This window comes from Anastrepha ludens, chromosome 2 (assembly GCF_028408465.1).
Source record: "Anastrepha ludens isolate Willacy chromosome 2, idAnaLude1.1, whole genome shotgun sequence".
NCBI classification, from domain to species: Eukaryota; Metazoa; Arthropoda; class Insecta; order Diptera; family Tephritidae; genus Anastrepha; species Anastrepha ludens.
In genome coordinates, this window is record NC_071498.1 from 126,901,788 (window position 1) to 126,920,508 (window position 18,721).

At 37.0% G+C, this 18,721-nt stretch overlaps 2 protein-coding genes across 3 annotated transcripts; both read left to right on the forward strand.

The window, feature by feature from the left end:
* The first annotated feature begins 337 nt into the window (after positions 1-337).
* Positions 338-5,355, forward strand: LOC128859397 (uncharacterized). Of its 2 annotated transcripts, XM_054096431.1 has the most exons (3): positions 374-795; positions 2,160-2,370; positions 4,992-5,355. In XM_054096431.1, the coding sequence occupies exons 1-3, from the start codon at positions 599-601 to the stop codon at positions 5,130-5,132; spliced, it is 549 nt and encodes a 182-aa protein (XP_053952406.1). In that variant the 5' UTR covers positions 374-598; the 3' UTR covers positions 5,133-5,355. The 2 variants fall into 2 exon arrangements, 1 of the variants encoding a protein (XP_053952406.1); XR_008454150.1 differs by lacking the exon at positions 4,992-5,355 and having other exon boundaries at positions 338-799; positions 2,160-2,249.
* Positions 5,356-7,408: 2,053 nt separating this feature from the next.
* LOC128859417 (uncharacterized) lies at positions 7,409-17,956 on the forward strand. Its single transcript, XM_054096433.1, has 4 exons — positions 7,409-7,498; positions 7,558-7,747; positions 7,865-8,075; positions 17,744-17,956. The coding sequence occupies exons 1-4, from the start codon at positions 7,495-7,497 to the stop codon at positions 17,867-17,869; spliced, it is 531 nt and encodes a 176-aa protein (XP_053952408.1). The 5' UTR covers positions 7,409-7,494; the 3' UTR covers positions 17,870-17,956.
* The last annotated feature ends 765 nt before the right edge of the window (positions 17,957-18,721 follow it).

Genomic DNA, 18,721 nt, shown 5'->3' on the forward strand with positions numbered 1-18,721 from the left:
CTTTGCAAAATCAACCATCAATTCGATTTCCCTTTAAATGTCTGCAGCGGTGCTGCTTAAAAGTCAGATGTCATCAGCGTAGTCTAAATCCTCGAGCCTTTCAGTTAGGCCCCATGGAATGTTTCTTTTCCTTAGTTGCCTCAAGCAACATTTTGCCCAACACAGAAGTGAAAAGTAATGGTGATAAAATGCAGCCTTCACTCACATCCCATTTAACAGCTATTTGGTTGTTATTTTGGATATTAATAAATAAATAAATTGGCCTCTAAAATTCTACGAATACAAATACACACTTGCTTTCGATCGCATATTCATTTTGTGTGGACTGTTCGAAAAATTGTAAAACTCAATTGAAATTGTAAATTATTATTCAAAACAAAAAAAAACGAAATGAAGGCATAATCTTGTGAATATACAATATTTTTATAATTTTTTCATATTTTTATATAAAATATATCTGTTTTTTAAACCCGCCCGCCAAGTCTTCAATATTTAAAGTAAACGCGTTTGTTCGGTTCACACAAAGTCGAGTAGTGTACTTGAAAAAAATAATAGAAATTTCCAGAAAAGTGCAAATAGAAATACAAGCAATTGCAGAATGTCATTCCTACCAACAAATATTGGTTCCCAATTTTTACATTTTTCGGTCGTCTCGAGTTTTAAGATGCGTACTAAGGGCATGGATGTGTCTAAGCTGTATCCAAATTTCTCCGATTGTGAAATCATCTCATTGCAAAATGCTTGGAGAATCATAGAGCCGAAAATTCGTAGACTCTCAAAGGAAATTCCAGTGGAGTAGGTAAACTCGAAATACACATACGTACAAGGTGAAGTCCAAAATAAACAAGAGAGAGCTATAATAGAAACGACAGGAACTTTGTGCTGATGACTTGACGCGTTTATTTATTCAAAATAGTCCCCTCTGGTCTCGATACTCTGTTTAGCGCGATCTAAAAGCTTTTCGAAAGAGTGTTTCAGGTCATTGACCGGTATGTCCTTCAGGATGTCGGTACAAGCCTTTTGGATGGCCTCTACGGACGCAAAACGTTTTCCTCTCATGGCTAAATGCAATTTTCCGAATAGGTAGAAGTCACAGAGAGCCATATCAGGCGAATTCGGTGAGTGATTGATGGTTAAAATGTGATTTCCAGTCAAAAAATCAGTCACAAGAGTGGATCGATGAGATGGTGCATTATCAAGCAGTAAACGCCAGCTTCCTCTTTCGCGGTATTTAGGACGAATTCGACGAATACGATGCAACGATTGCTTTAAAATGCCAAGATAAAAACTTTCATTGACGGTTTGGCCCATTGGCACGAACTCCTTGTGGACAATTCCGTAGGAATCGCAAAAACAAATGAGCATCGACTTGATTTTTGACTTCTCCAAACACGATTTTTTGGATAGTGGCTCGTCTGGGCCTTCCATTCAGCACTTTGACGCTTAGTTTCAGGTTCATGTTGGAACCACCACTTTTCATCACCAGTTACAATGTTGTAAAGGAAGTTCTCGGCTCATCTCGCCTCTTTAATGAGGTCTTTCGAATGTTGAATTCTGAGCAATTTTTGGTCCTCAATTAACTTGTGCGAATTGAAACGTACACAGCCCAAATGATCAGTTAAAATGCGATAAATCGATGTTTTGGAGATATTCAATTCCGATTACATGAATTTCAACTATGATTTCAGTTCATTTTTGATAAATTTACGAAAAATTTCGATGAAGTTTTCGGTGACTATTGATTTTGGGCGGCCTGTATTATGTCTCACAACCATCTGTGAAACGTGTAAACCACTCATGAACTCTGGCACAAGATAGATAATCATCGCCATAAACTTTTTTCATCAATTCAAATGTTTCGGTAAACGTTTTACCGATTTTAAAACAAAATTTAATATTAGCTCTTTATTCGAAACTCATGTTTGTACCGATGACACAAACATACTGACATCTTAGGCACAATAACTTCGCCTCCACTGAACCGAATGTCATCAAGCTTCCACTGGAAGTCAGCTAGGGATGTAACTTCCAACGCACTAACTCATTAAAAAGATGGCACCTTAAAAAATATTTTTAGGACGCCAGACTTGTTTATTTTGGGCTTTTCCTTGTATTTAATCACATTCACAATAATCCATTGCCTGTTCTTTTTAATGCAGCTTATATGTAACAAATTGCGAGTTGATAGAGAATTTTCGTGATCAAAATGGAAAAATAAGTAGATATGATTTGATAAACTACACCTATCGGCTATTGCGAGTTTATGGCAAAGTGATAAAGTGTAACGTCGATCCACTTCAAACTTCGAAAATACTGGAACCTTTCGTAAAGTTACATTCAAAATATTCTACGGATATTGCCAATATAAAAGTAAGCTTTCCGCATGTGTATATTAGGGTGAGCCAATTTTATTTATTTATTTATTGTCTTTGAATGGATACATTCTTACAGACTATATTAAGCTAATGTACAATAGTTTAGTAGTATACTAAGAAAAGAACGATTTAAGATGATTGACTAAGATGCCATACGGCCATGTAAAATCAGCACCAGAAGAATTGAAAAACATATTTAAATCTGCACATGCCCTAGGAATCGGAGCATTCACCCATAGTTGGTTCTCGAGAAGCCAATTTTAAAGGTTTCATACTGTCGGAGCCTCATATTGGGTATATTAAATTGAATTTTACTTAAAAGGGAAGGACAATCAATAGATCCAGAAATGATACGAATAATAAATGAGCACGATAGAATAGATCGTCTGCTATCAAGTGGTTTTAAGTCAATTAATAAACATCGAGAGCGGTTCAGAAAAGTTTAAAGATCGGAGCGCAAAACGAAGAAAGACTTTCTGAACTCTCTCAATCCGATTAGACAGACCTATTTGGTACGGTCTCCAAATAACAGCGGCATACTCTAATCTTGATCTAACAAAAGCACAATACAATGTTTTGAGAGTGTGTGGGTTGCTAAATGCAGAACAATTTCGGCGTACGAATGCGAGCATCGCATATGATCGTCTTATGACGTGGTTAACATGGCTAGTGAAATTCAGCTAAGGGTCGAAAATAACGCCCAAGTCTTTAATTTCCTCAACGGATTGCAAAGGTAAGCCAGCAATACTATACGCAGTATGCAAAGTATTGTTTGATTTAGCATATTTTACGTGAAAGCATTTGCTAATATTTAGTGACAAATGGTTTAAATAGCACCAGTTCCGGACATTGTGCAAGTCGGTTTGCAACTTTTCAGAGTCATTAACACTCTTAATCACCGCAAATATTTTAAGATCATTAGCATACAACAAGTGTTCAGCAAAAGAAAACCATGAACCAATATCGTTAATAAAGAGAATGAAGAGAAGGTGTCCCAGAATACTTCCCTGTGGGACACCAGAGGATGCAATAAATGCACGAGATGTCGTATTATCAACGGCTACAACGCAGTGCCTGTTGGACAAATATGATTTGATCCACGACAAAAACGTGGAGTGTATACCCAATGATGCAAGCTTCGACAAGAGTATTCGGTGCGATACTTTGTCAAACGCTTTAGAGAAGTCTGTATAAATTGCATCAACTTGAGATCTGTTCTGGAAGGCTGAAATGCAGTAATCATTGAAAATAGACAATTTTGTATGACTACACAAAATTTCGAGCTTGCCAAATTTCAAAACTATTTTTTTTTCCTTTGTAACGCTTTATGTTGCTAAAGTATTGTAAAAAAAAAATAAGCAAAATCAGTGTTGATATTTTTTTTTTGTAAAAATTTGTTTTAAGAAGCTTTTTTTTCACGAGTAATCCATTTGTAGGCTTTACTTTTTCCTTAAACACACACCAGAGGTTGCAATAGTGACCTCTTTTCACATTTCTGTTTAGTCTTAAAAGAAAAGAACAGCTAAACAAGTTTTCGTTTTTTTGAAATTTATTTTTGATACAACTGAAATTAGATACACACAATAACACATGGGCTGAAAAGTCCCGGGCTTACCAAAAAAAATCTCGACTGTTTTTTGCTCAAAATTAGCTTTATTCATCAACGCAATTTCCATCAAGAATAGCGCAATCATTCCAACGTCGCTCTAACCTTTCAAAACCATTTTTGTAGAACGGCTTGATATTTTGCCTCTAAATAGGCCTAAGTTTCAGTGATACCTCTTCATTCGAGCGTAACTTCTTACCTGCGAGGATTTTCTGTAGGCCTGCGAACAGCCAGTAGCCGCTAGGAGCCAAATCTGGCAAATAGGGTGGATGTGGGAGCAATTCGAACTAATTTAATAAAAAATATAATTGAAATTTAATAAAAAAAAATATATATCTTATACAGTTCAGGCAGTTCACAAAACTTTCTTGACCTTTAAGTCAGGCTTGGTGATTGTTTGGGCCACCTCAGCGTGATAAAACAAAACAAAAAAAAAATTAAATTACGTCAGCTCAACAGCTGATTCTCTCAAATTCACTGAGAGCTGAGTAGTGGTCTGCGAAATTTATAAGCTTCTGTACTTCATCAGCTGTGGAGTTTTGTAATGCTAGTACAGCAACAACAAGGAGAAGGACTAGGATAATACGAGTACTTTTTTTCTTGATTTACTTTTTCTTAAAGTTTTTAGCGGTTAAATAAATGTTTAGAAGACTTGAAACCATAAACAATAATGTTTTAGTTATGGGAAAGTTTATAATATGACTTGTCCGGTACTTGGTAAGCCCCCTCAATATAGTTTTAGGCGTTGAAAGTTTACGACAGGCTACAATGCGACAGTCTTGTGAATATCCAGATTGTGGTGAAACTTAGTGGCATCAAAAATAAATTGCAACTTCTATAATACTTGAAAATGCAAGAAATTTTGAAAATTTTACACTATTATGCCTTTGGCGGATTTGCTTAGAACTTTGTTAAGCCAAACAAAAAAACTTCGCACATAAATTGGCCCACCCTAGTGTATAAATATATTTAAATATGTACTGTATAATGCATTTAAACCAAAATTTCAGCCCCAATTGGATTACATTCAGATACACATATTCTCGGAGCTAAGCAGCCATTTATCGCCAACCACAGTCGGCTCTTTCGATAAACTGACTAAATTCATGTTACACTATTTCCGCATCAGAGCAGGATCACTGGTAGACTGATTTTCGGTACCTTGTTGAAGCATGAACTAAAAAACAAATTTAAGAACATAAGTTGGATATTTACTAAAAATAAATTAATTTGTTGAGAGAAGGTCCTAAATAATTCCAAAAAGTTAAGTGAGTGCAAAGAAAATTAAGATAAAAACGTCAAAACAGAAAAACTAAAAATCTAAACTATTTCTATGTACATAAAAAAATTTCAATTTTCAATCAATAAAATTTGCGAAGATACTTCTTTAAAAAAAATTGTGATATTTTTTATGTTTATGTACTTAATAATTTTTTTGAAACAAAATTGTTTATAAGTCACTAAGTTGTTAGTTTTAGTTACCCTATTTATGTTTTTGTTGATTACGACCTCAAAAACTTTGCTAATGTTTGGTAACAAGTTAATTGGTCGGAGATTTTTCAAACAGTTTTTGTCCGTCTCTTTTTTTTTTGGTATGTACCTATAGACTCCGGTACAACTCCGAACTAAACGATCTCACTCAGAACGAGACACCGGTGCACTTTGTTAAAGCGCAGCGCATAAGATGGCTAGGTCATGTTTCACGCATCCTTGCTGACTGTGCCGTGAGGAAAGCCATAACAAGAAAACTAAGAACGTAAATGCCAAAGATAGACCGAGGAATCGATGTATAGACGCAGTGGAGAACAATCTCAAGGATTTGAGAATACGTAACTACGAAGCAAAACCTCAAGATAGACCGCTTTGGAAGAGCATTGTGAAAGAAGCTTTGACGCACCCCGCAATATAATGCTGTGAAAGAAGAATGATGATGATGCGACCAATCCCAGGATACTCCAAACCACCTTCTCCTTGAATGTTGAGCCATCTAGGCCAACTCCAGCCAGAAGAAGGGCACATACGCTTAATCCAACCCGCTCTACCCTGAGTTTCATAAGGAAACTGGGTCTGGATGAGATACTGTGATGAGTAGAGTGCACAAAACACCATGAGGCCGAAGTGCGAACCTCGTAGAAAATCGAATCTAATCTAACGCTTGCTATGATGTTGTTAAGTAGTACTGACTATTTCTTTGTGTTTGGCATTCATTTGAATCGAAGAAGTCGATTGATTTTCCTTTTCCACCACGGCAATCCAACCAGCTCACGCCTGAGCAGTTGTGGTCGTAAAATGAATGGAAATAGAGTTCCAACTCGTTTCATATTCCTACTATTCTCCAGACTTGGTTTCCTCGGATTATTTGGACTGCTATTTGTTCACCAATTCGAAGAAATGGCTGGCGGGAAAAAGATTTTATTCAACCGCGGACGAGATTACAGAAACGAATGGCTTTTTTTCAGAACAATAAACTAGAACAGCGTTGGTCGAAGTGAATAAACCTAAAAAAGGTTTATCACAAAATATTAAATATTTTTTTCAAACGACCCTCGTACTTTCTCAACTGTGGAGTTTAGTAATGTTAGTTCAATAACAACAATCTATATACAACGGGGAGTGGGTGGAGTTGGAAAAGCCCAGCATAATCCTTGCAAGTACATACCAAGCAGCTCACGGCTTTCCCGGATACTGAAACCACAGCATCCGCCGGGTACCTGCTAAAGAGAGAAGGCGTTCTGGCTGGTTGCTGAAGTACTCTGGGGCCTTAGTAAACAAGAGTGACATCTTGCTGAAACGGCTCCTGAGCTAATGATGCAGCGCCAACGTCCTGCTAAAACTTTGGCAAGCCTTCGGGTACATTCCTCATACGTCACCATTAAGTTGGTGGTGCAGGCTCAGTTGAGAAATCCTGGCTAGCTCTCGTCCTGCCCTCCCTGCTCGTATAGATAACCATGGGGACACTTAGGGAAACTGCACTTTCGTGTGAGGATAGTGGCCTAAAGTCGATACCCAATACAACTGAGAATGAATAATAATTTTAAACAAGAAGCAAAGATAGACGAAATGAGGACAGTGCGGAACTAGGAATTACCTTTAGAAGAAGCAGCCAACTGTTGAGATGTTCGCCGGTTAAGAATGCACCGATTCTGAATGCATCTCTGGAAGCGGATCAGCTCACACTGCGCTCAAGGGCGTCATAGGTGGTGGTCACACAAATCAGAAGAATGATGTCTCTAGTATCAGAGGGCTACAATTGGCGCAGCAGACGCCAACCAACTCGCGGTAGAACAGCTCGTCACTCTCACCGCAGCAAGCGCAGTCCGAGCTGAAACGACTGCTATTACGACTGCTGAAACGACTGTTATTTCATGTACTTTTTTCTTGAAAACTGGCAAGTTTTACTTTTACGTTATCTGTATTTTTACAGAAGTGTCATTTTTTGTTTTTCTTTCCAAGAGGAGAAATTGATTTATTTACTGCGTGTTTCCACACATTTATAGGGAAGGGATATCAAATATGGGTAACTAAAGTGCAATTATTTCCAAAACTAGCTAACGCTGAGGTCAATCATATTTTCAGATTCATATGGTAACGAGTTCGTACATGAAAAGAAAATTCCGGCCGTGTTTCCAAAAGCCTTAGAACCGTATGATACAAAACCAATTGAAAATGATTTCGGTTTAACAAGCACTGAAGTATTGTCACTTAAAGCTGGTTGGGCAATGATAAAGAAGAAGCAGCATCAAGTTTCGCTCAGCACTTACGTAAAGTATGTGGATGAAGCGTTTACCGTTTAGACGGTTTTCTACTGTGACGGCTAATTTTCATCGTTGCATTTATGTTTTGCGATTAAGCAAAAATAATTTTAATTATTTTTCAATTTCAGTCTCTTCACTGAACATTATGAACTCTATGAATTGTTTCGTAATCCTCAAGGTCACCTGAATGTCCAATTGGCCGCCTTACATCAGAAAATGGTACTCCACGTTTTTCAGTTGGTCATAGAACATTTGAATGATGCACGCTTTGTTAGGACGTTGCTCAAGGATGTAGCGTCCAAACATAAAAAAGTCCCAGTCACGAGTTATGAATGGCAGGTAAGGAGGAACAGAGTGGTGTGTAGAAGTGTTTGTATGTGTGGGTTATGTGTTTCTATCAGTGGAGGAAGTACAACGAAGTTGGTTTAATAGAATATTAGCAAATACAGGGCACAGGCAATCGAAAGAGTGATGAGCAGCGAAATAGCAAATAAGCAGGCTTATAAATCATTGCATCATTATACAGCATCTACTACAGATGCGATTGAGGTTGTAAAAGCAATTGCCGAAAAGGTTGTTAATGGCAAGCGATGGCTAAGTGGAACCAAAGAATAGCGTTTGGTTGCCGTGTTAGATGTTAAAAACGCCTTCAACAGTGCTAGCTGGTTGGAAATACTCCACATTCTCTGCATATTGCAAGTGTCAATAACCTCCAGCTATCTGCCCGATAGGAGTGTTGCGGTGCGATAGCGATCTTAGAGCTACCGACTATAAAGTCACAGCTGGTGTGCCACAAGAAGGGCCCTTGCTAGAACCCCTACTGTGGAATATCATGTACGATGGTATTTTATGGTTCAAAGTAGACCAGGGGCATCAATTATTGGTTTTGCGGACGATGTATCAATCATTGTGACTGTAAGAACGCTAACGGAGGTAGTAAACATTATGCAACATAAATACTATAGAAATGGCTCAGAAATGTCTTGCCCATAAGAGAGAGGCCGTACTCATCAGCAGTCGTAGGAAGGTAGAAAAGGTGGAGCTCAGAGTTGGTAACAATGTCATTGAGTCTCAGCCATATGTGAAGTATCTAGGCATAATGGATGTTTTAAAGCACAATTTCACAACTTTGGACATGAAGAGGTTTCATATAGTGAGCAGTGCGAACCAGCGTTCGACGAAAATGCGGAACATGTGCTATTCGTATGCCTCCGCTGCGAAAGACTTAAGGAAATACTAGAAGCTGTAGCGTCACGCCCGCAGATTTAGAGTTATTGACGCTGAAGCGAAGGTGGCTGTCGAACGTCAAGAAAGCGTGTAAGCCAACAAAGGCGTAGATGCAGGCAAACTGACGATATCGGACTTGGAAATTTACGTTTTTTTGGCGGATGAGTACTAATATGACACATGGTGAAACGAATTCATAAGGTGATCCAAGATCAGATCGTTAACGGCTCTCATCGATTTTAAAGGAATCAGCTGATTGGCCTGACGTGACTGCGGTTTGTTTACGCAAAAACTCAGATTGCGTTGGCAATATACGAAAAAAATCAACACAATCCTACTCATGTTGCTTCGTTGCCGTCTGATCAACGACTGAATGGGTGAGAGTTTGTGAAATTAGCGGCAGAATTCTGTTGCGAATACCCGGTGACGTGGCATCCTCGGATACGCCAGGCATGACCCTCTCCTGAAAGCAGTGTATGGTAACAAGCAGATATTGCTTTCAAGGCATTGCATCGACGAAATACTTAACGGTAGTATCGGGAGCGATCGGTACTTGGCCCGTTTGAGATTTAGTTCGGGTTAAAGTCCCACATTGACGGAGTTAGGCTGTTAATGCTTCTTCCCTGTACATAATCAAAAATCAACAGGACATTTTTAAAATTTGCTACGCCTGCTTATTCCGGCTTATTTTAATTAGTGGAATTTTGAAGAAATGTTCCTTCTGTTTTCAAAATGTAATAGTGATAAAATATGTGCCTTGGTAATAGAAAATAACTGCTACATTTGATTAATGCAGAGTAAAAGTTATTGTTTCAAAGTTTTAAAATAAAAAAAAACAGTGCTCCAATTTGTAATGTAAGGAAGCGTACTGACCACCTCCATGACGTTTCGTGATTCTACCAGTATCATTGTAACGAGTATTAGAACAGCATTGGAACAATGTAGAGGGTCTTAGACACTCCAAAAAGTTCCTAAGTTTCAACGCTAAAAGAGCTAACATGGCCCTCACGTTAAACAAAAAGAGCATTCGCACTCTCACAGGCGCCCTCACGGGTCACTTCACCTGCAACAAACACTTACATAAATTAGGCATAACTAACACAAGCACCTGCAAATTCTGCTGCGAAGATGAGGAGTCTATAGAACATCTCATTACACTAGTCTACAAGGAAAAGTATCCGAAATAATTTAAACTAATATCTGCTTCTCTGTCCATGCAAAATTCGGATTGATAACTAAAATTAATTTATTAGTTTGAGTTTTCGAGATATCCTAACCTAAAAGTGCAAAAAACCCTGCAAACATCTGCAAGGCTACATAACCTCAAATATGGGCAAAAATGGGGTGTTTTGCACTTTTAGGTTAGGATATCTCGAAAACTCAAACTAATAGAGCAATTCTGAGGCCAGATTTGGATTCAGCGTATCATAAACCTTCGGAAATATATAGTCTGGTTTCTGGGTCTGAATGTTGGTTAAATTTTGTCGGCCTGTGTTATCGAATGTCCGGGGTTGACGCATAGAAGGAAAAGGTTTTTAAACAAGTTCATGCTTACAGATGAAGACCTTCAATCACTCCCTCAGAAGGAGCTGGTACAATTCATAAGCATACTTAACAGTCAATAGACAGCATAGGGTGCACAATAGATCAATATGGTCGCAGTGCTAAAGGGCCACACCTTAACCCTTTACAACCATTAACCATTAACCAACGAGTAATGGTGCGATAAGCAACAACTTTATTTACTTTAAGGTGCTCGAGCTCACGAACAATCGCTGGTTGTGATTTTCCAGCCAAATATAATGCATTCACACTACTGCGTTTGGAATCCATTACTGATTTTCCTTTTTCGCGTTTACTCTCTGCAAAATGTTTCCGCGCACCTATAAACAATACTCTGGACTGTCATTTAGCCAACAAACAGACAGCTCTGCACGAAATACCCGTTTAATATATTAGCTACATATTTCGTGGTTATTCTCAAAGCATTCACCATTAAATAGTACTGCATTATGTCCGAACAATGTTAGTGTCATTTCTGAAACCTATTTGATTCATAATTTTTTAAGTTTTGGACTGGTTTAGATAAATAATCTCTCAAATAGTCTTTCTCGAATTCTCCATCTCATTTGCATTAATGTGCATTTACATTTTTTATAATAGAATGCGGAAACCCTCTGTCAACCTCTGGTCTATAACATGTACCACTTATCCTTCTTATAGAGTTTTACGAGTTTAATAACTTTTATTCTGATAATAGTCACATTATATAATAGAGTGTGTTGTAGAAATTGCAATTTTAATATAACTAATTTAACAGTTGATATTCTAGATTGGGATTACTGGGGTTGAAGTTGCTAATTGTTACGATATTTTTAAGCATAAGATAAATTATATCTGTAAAAATAATATGCCAGTGAAAAAAAATACAAGTTATAGAGTATCGTGGCATACGAAAGAACTGAGAAAGCTGAAAGAATTTGAGAAATAAATATTTCATAAAGTTTAAGTTTTCACACTCCATCACTCACAAAAATAAAAATTTACATTTTTCCAGAGAACTTAAACCTTGGGATAGGAATTTAAAGCGAAACTATATTCTTAAGTTCGAAACGGACATAAAATTAAATCCTAGTTCCTTCTGGCGATATGTTAAATCCAGGAAATCATGCTCAAGTACTCCTTCTGTTGTCTACTACATATAATGAAACTCAAGCAAATTCTTCTATGGATGCTGCTAATCTTTTTGCAGATTTCTTCTGCTCAATTTTTCAAGTAGTCTCGGATTCATGAGTGTCACGCGAGCATGAACTCCTCAATCAATATTGGTTCGCTAACCTTAATGTTTTCTGATGTTGAAGATGGAATTCGGCAACTCAAAACATTAACAAAATCTGATCTAGTTGGGCTGTCTTCACATCCTTTTAAAAACTGCTCTGCAATCGTCTATCCACTTTTATTAATGTTCAACAAATTCCTTGAACGGCGAGCGTTCATAGATGCCTGGAAAGTAACAACCATTAATCCAGTATTCAAAGGCGACAATAAAAACAATATTGCTAATTATAGACCAATTACCAAATTATCCACGGTTTTAAAATTATTTGAACTTATAGTGAAAGAGAAATATTGTTCTACAGTTAATCGTTATATTTCTGTAGATCAACACGGTTTCATGGAAGGTAGATCCACTGTTTTAAATCTTGCAGTTTTTCTGAATATTGGGTATCTGCTTTTCAATGAAAAAGTTCAAGTTGACACTGTGTCCACAGACTTTTCTGGAATATTTCATAAGATTAATCATAGGGTTTTAATATCTATAGGATTTGCATCCACTCATTTAAAATGGATTAAACCCTATCTCCTCTCTCGGAAGTTTTTTGTTAATGTTGATGCTGCGTCATCTATTTCTTTGAATGCGTCCTCTGTGTACGGCAGGGAAGTATACTGGGTCCCCTACTTTTTAGAATTTTTGTTAATGACATTTCTAGTTGTTGTAATAACGCAAATTTTCTTTTCTGTGCTGATGATTTAAAGATATACTCGGTGATCGCAAGTTGAGTGGACTCTTTAAATCGTTAGTCCGATTTAGATGACGCCGTTGCTTGGTGTAAAAGAAATATGTTAGATTTAAAAATAAGTAAGTGCTTTTATGTTTCTTATTCTAAATCTTGTTCTCTTATACCCACTTCCTACCATTGGTGGTTCTAGTTTATCCAAGAAATTATTGATATTGGTGTGGTATTTGACTTTAAATTCTCTTTTCAAAGACGTATATATAAATTACACCATTTCAAAATGATACTCCGTATTTGCTTTTATTCGACGTTTTAGTTCGGCCTTTGTCGATCCATATATTCTAAAGTTGTTATATACATATAGTACATCTCTGCTGCGTTTGAAGTTGGAATACACCGCCTTTATTTGGAGACCATATTCTGCTTGTCATATTAGTAGGCTTTTGTGCGTTATGCTTTAATTCTTGGAAGTTTACTGATTCTATTCCATTCTATAAAAGTCGGTACTTCTTTATTAATCTAAAAACACTAGATATAAGAAGGACTAATCTCTCCATCACTTCCTTTTCGATTTGATAAGTGGGGTGATTGATTCCCTATTGCTACTCGAGTAAATTAATTTCAATATTACTCAGCGAAGCTTACGAAATCATAATTTTTTCTGGTTAAGGATGGTGAGCACTAATTATGCTTCCAATGCTTCGATTTCTAGAATTTCGTGAGAATTTAATTCGCTTTCAAATCCTGTCAGCAATTTTACACAGCATACGTATTCGCAGAAAATTTGCTTTGGTTCGAATGCATTAACTACGCATAAATTATACTCAGTTAACAATGGAAAAAAAGCTTTTTCTATTAGCAAACGCGACTCGGCAGGCAATGGCAAACTTCTAAGTGTATTTTTGCCATGAAAAAGCTTCTCATCAAAAATATTTGCCGTTCGAAGTCGGCTTGAATCTGTAGGTCCCTCCATTTGTGGAACAACATCAAGACGTACACCACAAATAGGAGCCGAGTTCCTCGGCCAAACACCCAAAACGGGTGTACGCGCCAATTATATATATACAGTCGACTCTCGTTAATTCGAAATTCGAGGGACTCTTAAAATTTTACGAATTATTGAGTGTTTGAAATATTAAATGTTTCGAAATTTTTCAGAGAAGATAAATAAAACTTCGCATTATCAAGGGTTTTTATTTAACTACTAATGTTTTATGTATTCATAAAATGAATTAATCTTTGAAAAGAACTAATTTGCTTTTTTCTTCACATTACTGTTGCTGAGACTTTTCTATAATTTTTTTAAGTTAGAAAAAGTGCCTGATATGACAAAAGCTTTGTAAGTTATCGAATGAGGCTCTTGCTACCTTAACTGACACTTCTGCCAAAGGTTCTGATGTATCGTCTTCATCTTCATAGTTGCTCTTTTTATTCGTATCTGTCGCATATAAAATTTCGCCATCGGTTAGGGATCCTGAGACAGCAAAATCTTCATCCACTGAACATAGTCAGAAAAACTCACACCGCTGATATCAACTACTGGTACCATTGATAGTTGGTTCTTCATCAGCCATAATTATTTGCGAATTGTCCTGATCTTCTTTTACAACATCGCTTTTCTTATCACCTCCTTCTACTTTTCCAATTAAGGGGGTATTCTGGTCTAGACGCCTTAATTTTAGGTATTTTTAAAACTAAGATAATTTTGTTTTTCATTACATTTTTACTATCAATTTTTTATGGTTTTTATTAATATTGGAAAAGTATAAAAAAAAATAAAAAAAAAAAAAAAAAAAAAAAAACGTGGCGGAGTGGGGGCTACATAATAAACGGTGCTCCATCATCGGAAACGGTGTAGTGATCTAAAACAAACAAACTAAAAAAATTCTTCATTAGTTAGGATGTCGCTATCGGATTACGCCAAATCAAAGAGAAAAAAAAATTCACGAAGTGGCGCCAACTTGAAAAAAAAAAATTTTTTTTACCCTCTTTTTTTACCTTCTCAAATTTTAAAAAAATACTTAATCCGAGGCAGGCGCGATAGACAGATGTATATTAAAAAATTCTGATCAAACTTCAAAGCGATCGGTCAAGTAGAACTTGAGATTTCATGACGACCATCTCAAAAAATATAGTTTTGAGAAAATCGCGTTTGAAGTTTGAGCAATTTTGGAAAAACCGTTAGGGCATATTTTTAAAGGTCTCAACTTTGAAAATATGCAAAAAAAAGTCGATTTTTTCAAATTTCTAGACCAGAATACCCCCTTAATTTCTTCTTTTCAGCAATCGTCAAACATTTATACTTCTTAGGACTCATATTTGATCTGTATACCAACGAAGTGTTTCCTGCGGAAGCGTGCGTTAAATGAGCTTATGTTTTATGCGTAACATTCAGCCACGCCCAGTAAAGGTTTTTTCATGCCAAGAAACTTTGCAAATTTGAATTACCGAGTGTGGATATTATTCGAAGTTTAAAGAGATTTTGTAGGAGACTCGTGATAACTTTGAATTAATGGGAGGTTCGAAATATGGCAGGTTTTAATTGACAAGAGTCGACTATATATATATTATACTACTGTGGGCAAAAAGTACGGTGAATTTGGTTGTAAAATGAAAAATCTTTATTTATTCTTGTAAATCAATTTCATCCCCTTCAAAATAATCCCCTCTCGATGAAATACACTTATGCCAACGATTTTTCCAGTCCCCGAAACATGCTAAATAGACCATTTCCGGTATAGCCATCAGCACCTTCTTCGATTCAGCTTTTATCTCCTCAATCGACTCGAAACGCGACCCCGGAGTGGTCTCTTGAGTTTTGGGAATAGCCAGAAATCACACGGAGCCAAATCAGGCGAATACGGTGGTTGCGAACCGATATGCGTGGAATTTTTGGCGAAATGGTCTCGAAGAACGAGTGCAGTGTGAGACGGTGCATTATCGTGATGCAAAAACCAAGAGTTGTTGGCCTATAATTCTGGCCTTTTTAGACGAATTGCTTCACGTAAACGACGCATAACGCTCAAATAATATTCCCTATTAACTGTTTGGCCAGGTGGAAGGAATTCATAGTGCACCACACCACGAAAATCGAAAAAAACTGTCGTCATGACTTTTATTTTTGAACGACTTTGACGTGCTCTTTTCGGTCTGGCCTCGCCTTTAGCACGATATTCGCTTGATTGGTCGGTTGTTTCAGGGTTGTAAGCATAAATCCAAGCCTCATCTCCCGTAATGATGCATGTGAGCTTGTCCTGGTAGTCTGAAAGCATTGTTTCACACACATTAACGCGACGACTTTTTTCCAAGAAATTGAGAGTTTTCGGTACCAAACGAGATTTGACTTTTTGTAGGCCCAAATGGTCTTTCAAAATGGTTTTCACAGATCCTTCTCTTATTCCGATCATATCAGTAAGGTCTTTAACAGTCAACCGACGATTTTTGAGCACTAACTCCTTCACTCTGTTGACGTCGATGGTCATCCGGAGCGCTCCAAGTCATCAACACGTTCTCGACCCTCTTTTAAGTCTTTGTACCACTTATAAACATTTCTCTGCGACATGGTCGAATCACCAAATGCCTTCTGCAACATGCTAAATGTTTCCGCAGCCGAAATTTAATTCCACAAACAAAATTTGATGGCACTTCTCTGCTCAATCAAATCAGACATTGTAAACATCGAAAAATGCACTCTTGGTAGTTTGGTAAACACAAGCGTAAATATATTACTGATAATGACATTCACATGAAAGTTGGCCCAGATGTTATTAACAGTGTTGTTCATGAGTTGAAAAAATAACTAGAGCGAAATTTTAATTCCGCGAAGTTTGACAAATTCACCTTACTTTTTGCCCACAGTAGTATATAACAATGGAGTGCGGAGCTAAGGGAAATCGCACTTCAGTGATTGCGTTACAAAAGTGTGGTAAAAGTGCAAGTGAGATTTACGAATCGCTGAAAAAACTTAATACTGCGGGAATGTTTGTTTACCGCACGATCAATCGTTTTTCCCAAACGTCTGAAGTGACAGACAGCAAAAGCAGAGGTAACCCTCGCTTGCTTCGAATCAGTGCACACACAATAGCCGTGCGAGAAAAAAGTCGCAGAAATCCCCTAAGAAAGCAGAAAATCATGTCCAGGGAAATGAATGTATCGACCAGATCCATGCTAAGACTAATTAGAGATGATCTCCACATGAAAGCCCTCCGTCGCTCAACTGGTCACCTTTGAACAACGCGCTTCAAGCAAATTAGACTCGACAGCTGCAAGCAGCTTCTTCGGTAGCACGCGGTCAACGGCCATGAAATTATTCTTTTTACAAATCAGAAAATTTCCACTATTGAAGAAGTTTTTAACAAGCAAAACGACAAAATCTATGCTAAAAATTCTAAAGACGCCCACGGTTCAGCGTGGCCACCATGCACCGGCTTCCATAATGGTTTGATGGGAAGTGTCTTGTAAAGGCGTTACATCGCTTCATTTCTGCGAAAAAGTGGTTAAGACCGGGGCAAAAGTGTACTAGGAGGATGCCTTAGAAGACGGTGTGAAGCAGTTGAGCAGTACTCTTTTCAATAGAAAGCATTGGATCTTTAGCAGTGGCTAAAAAACCATATTCCTGAGTTCATAGTCGCAGAAGATTGCCCGTCTGGAAGTCCAGATCTGAATCCATTGGACAACAGTTTGTTGTCAGAATTGGAGAACATAGCCTGTCGAAGGCCTCACAGAAATTTGGAGAGTCTCAAACAATCATTGGTCCGAGCATCCATGGAAATCGTGCGTGAGCAAACAGCTGAATGGCCTAATCGTTTGATGAATTGTGTAAAAGCAAATGCTTACCAATTCGAAAGAAAATTAAACTTTTTTGTAAGATATCATGTAAATATTTTGTAATATTATTAATATTTAAATAAAATTAACTTCATTCAAAATCTTATAATTTCACATCTATTACGGACCTAACTTGTAACAGAACTTATGGCAGAACTATGTAGATTAATTGTAAGTAATATAAAATAGGTGCAGTTTTGTAAGCTGAAATGTATATTTATTTAGTTAAGAAATCGAATCTGTAAGATCGCTTTTAATTCGAAATCGAATATGCTTAATAAAGAAGAAGAATAAGGTATCTAATCTAAGATAAATTGAGTGCTATGTTGTCGAGTCAGTTAGCTGGGCGAAGGGTGCTCCACAAATACTATATAAGCTCCTAACTAAGTAATTAAATATATGCTAAAAAAAAAATTCTTGTTTCCTATACTTCAGCTGTACACAAATCAAGTGAAACGATATTTCGTGGACACATTGAGTAATTTTAGTTCCCCATCTTATGTTCAAGCACTGGATAAACTTGTGGACAATATCTGCTACTTCAATGTGACAGATAATTAACAAGAAGAGGATGAGTGCCGTGGAATGTATTTTGTAAATAAAAATCAACAAATGATTATACATATTGTATTTAATATAAAAACTTTAGCAAGTAATAACACCAAATATCTTTTAATTGTAATGATTATGCATAAACGTATTGACATACAAATGATATGAGATTGATTATCATTCGAAAGCAAACACTTTTTATCATCTTATGCCTTGCAATTAATTGATTTATCAATCAATAATTAGGATGCTTCCAGACTATAAGATAGAGACAAACAAAGACCCTGTGACAAGAGTCGTATAAGTAACTTTTTAACAGTAGTCTTAACGTAAGAAAAATGAAAGTCCGAGGAAGAAGAATAAGCATTACATTGAGCCAGCGTCCTCCTAAAAGGAACATTCACCCCATAAACAGTTTTAGCTATACGCACAAAAAAAAAATTGTTTACAACGGAAAAGGCTGAAGGAATATTAAAAAAATTTTTTTTTTTTAACCAGATACGGACAATCTATTGAGCACGCACAAATATCAAAGACAAAACACATTGACAATGGAACACGCCTAGACTCTAAGGACATGAGTTTGTCATGGCCCTGATGAAAAAGAATCTTTTTCTTTTCCAAACTGGGTCTTTTTTCACGAATTTTTTCCTGCAGCTGGTCTAAAAAGATTCAATAATGTTCAGAATTTGTTGTTTTACCAGTTTGCAAGTAATCCACAAACAAAATTCCTTTCGCACTCCAAAAAACTGCTGCTAACACTTTATTGACCGATTTCTGGACACGAACTCGTTTCGGAGCCGAAGAACCAAGATCACATAACTTTTTAGCCTCTTGTTTTTATTTAGGATCTTGGTGATG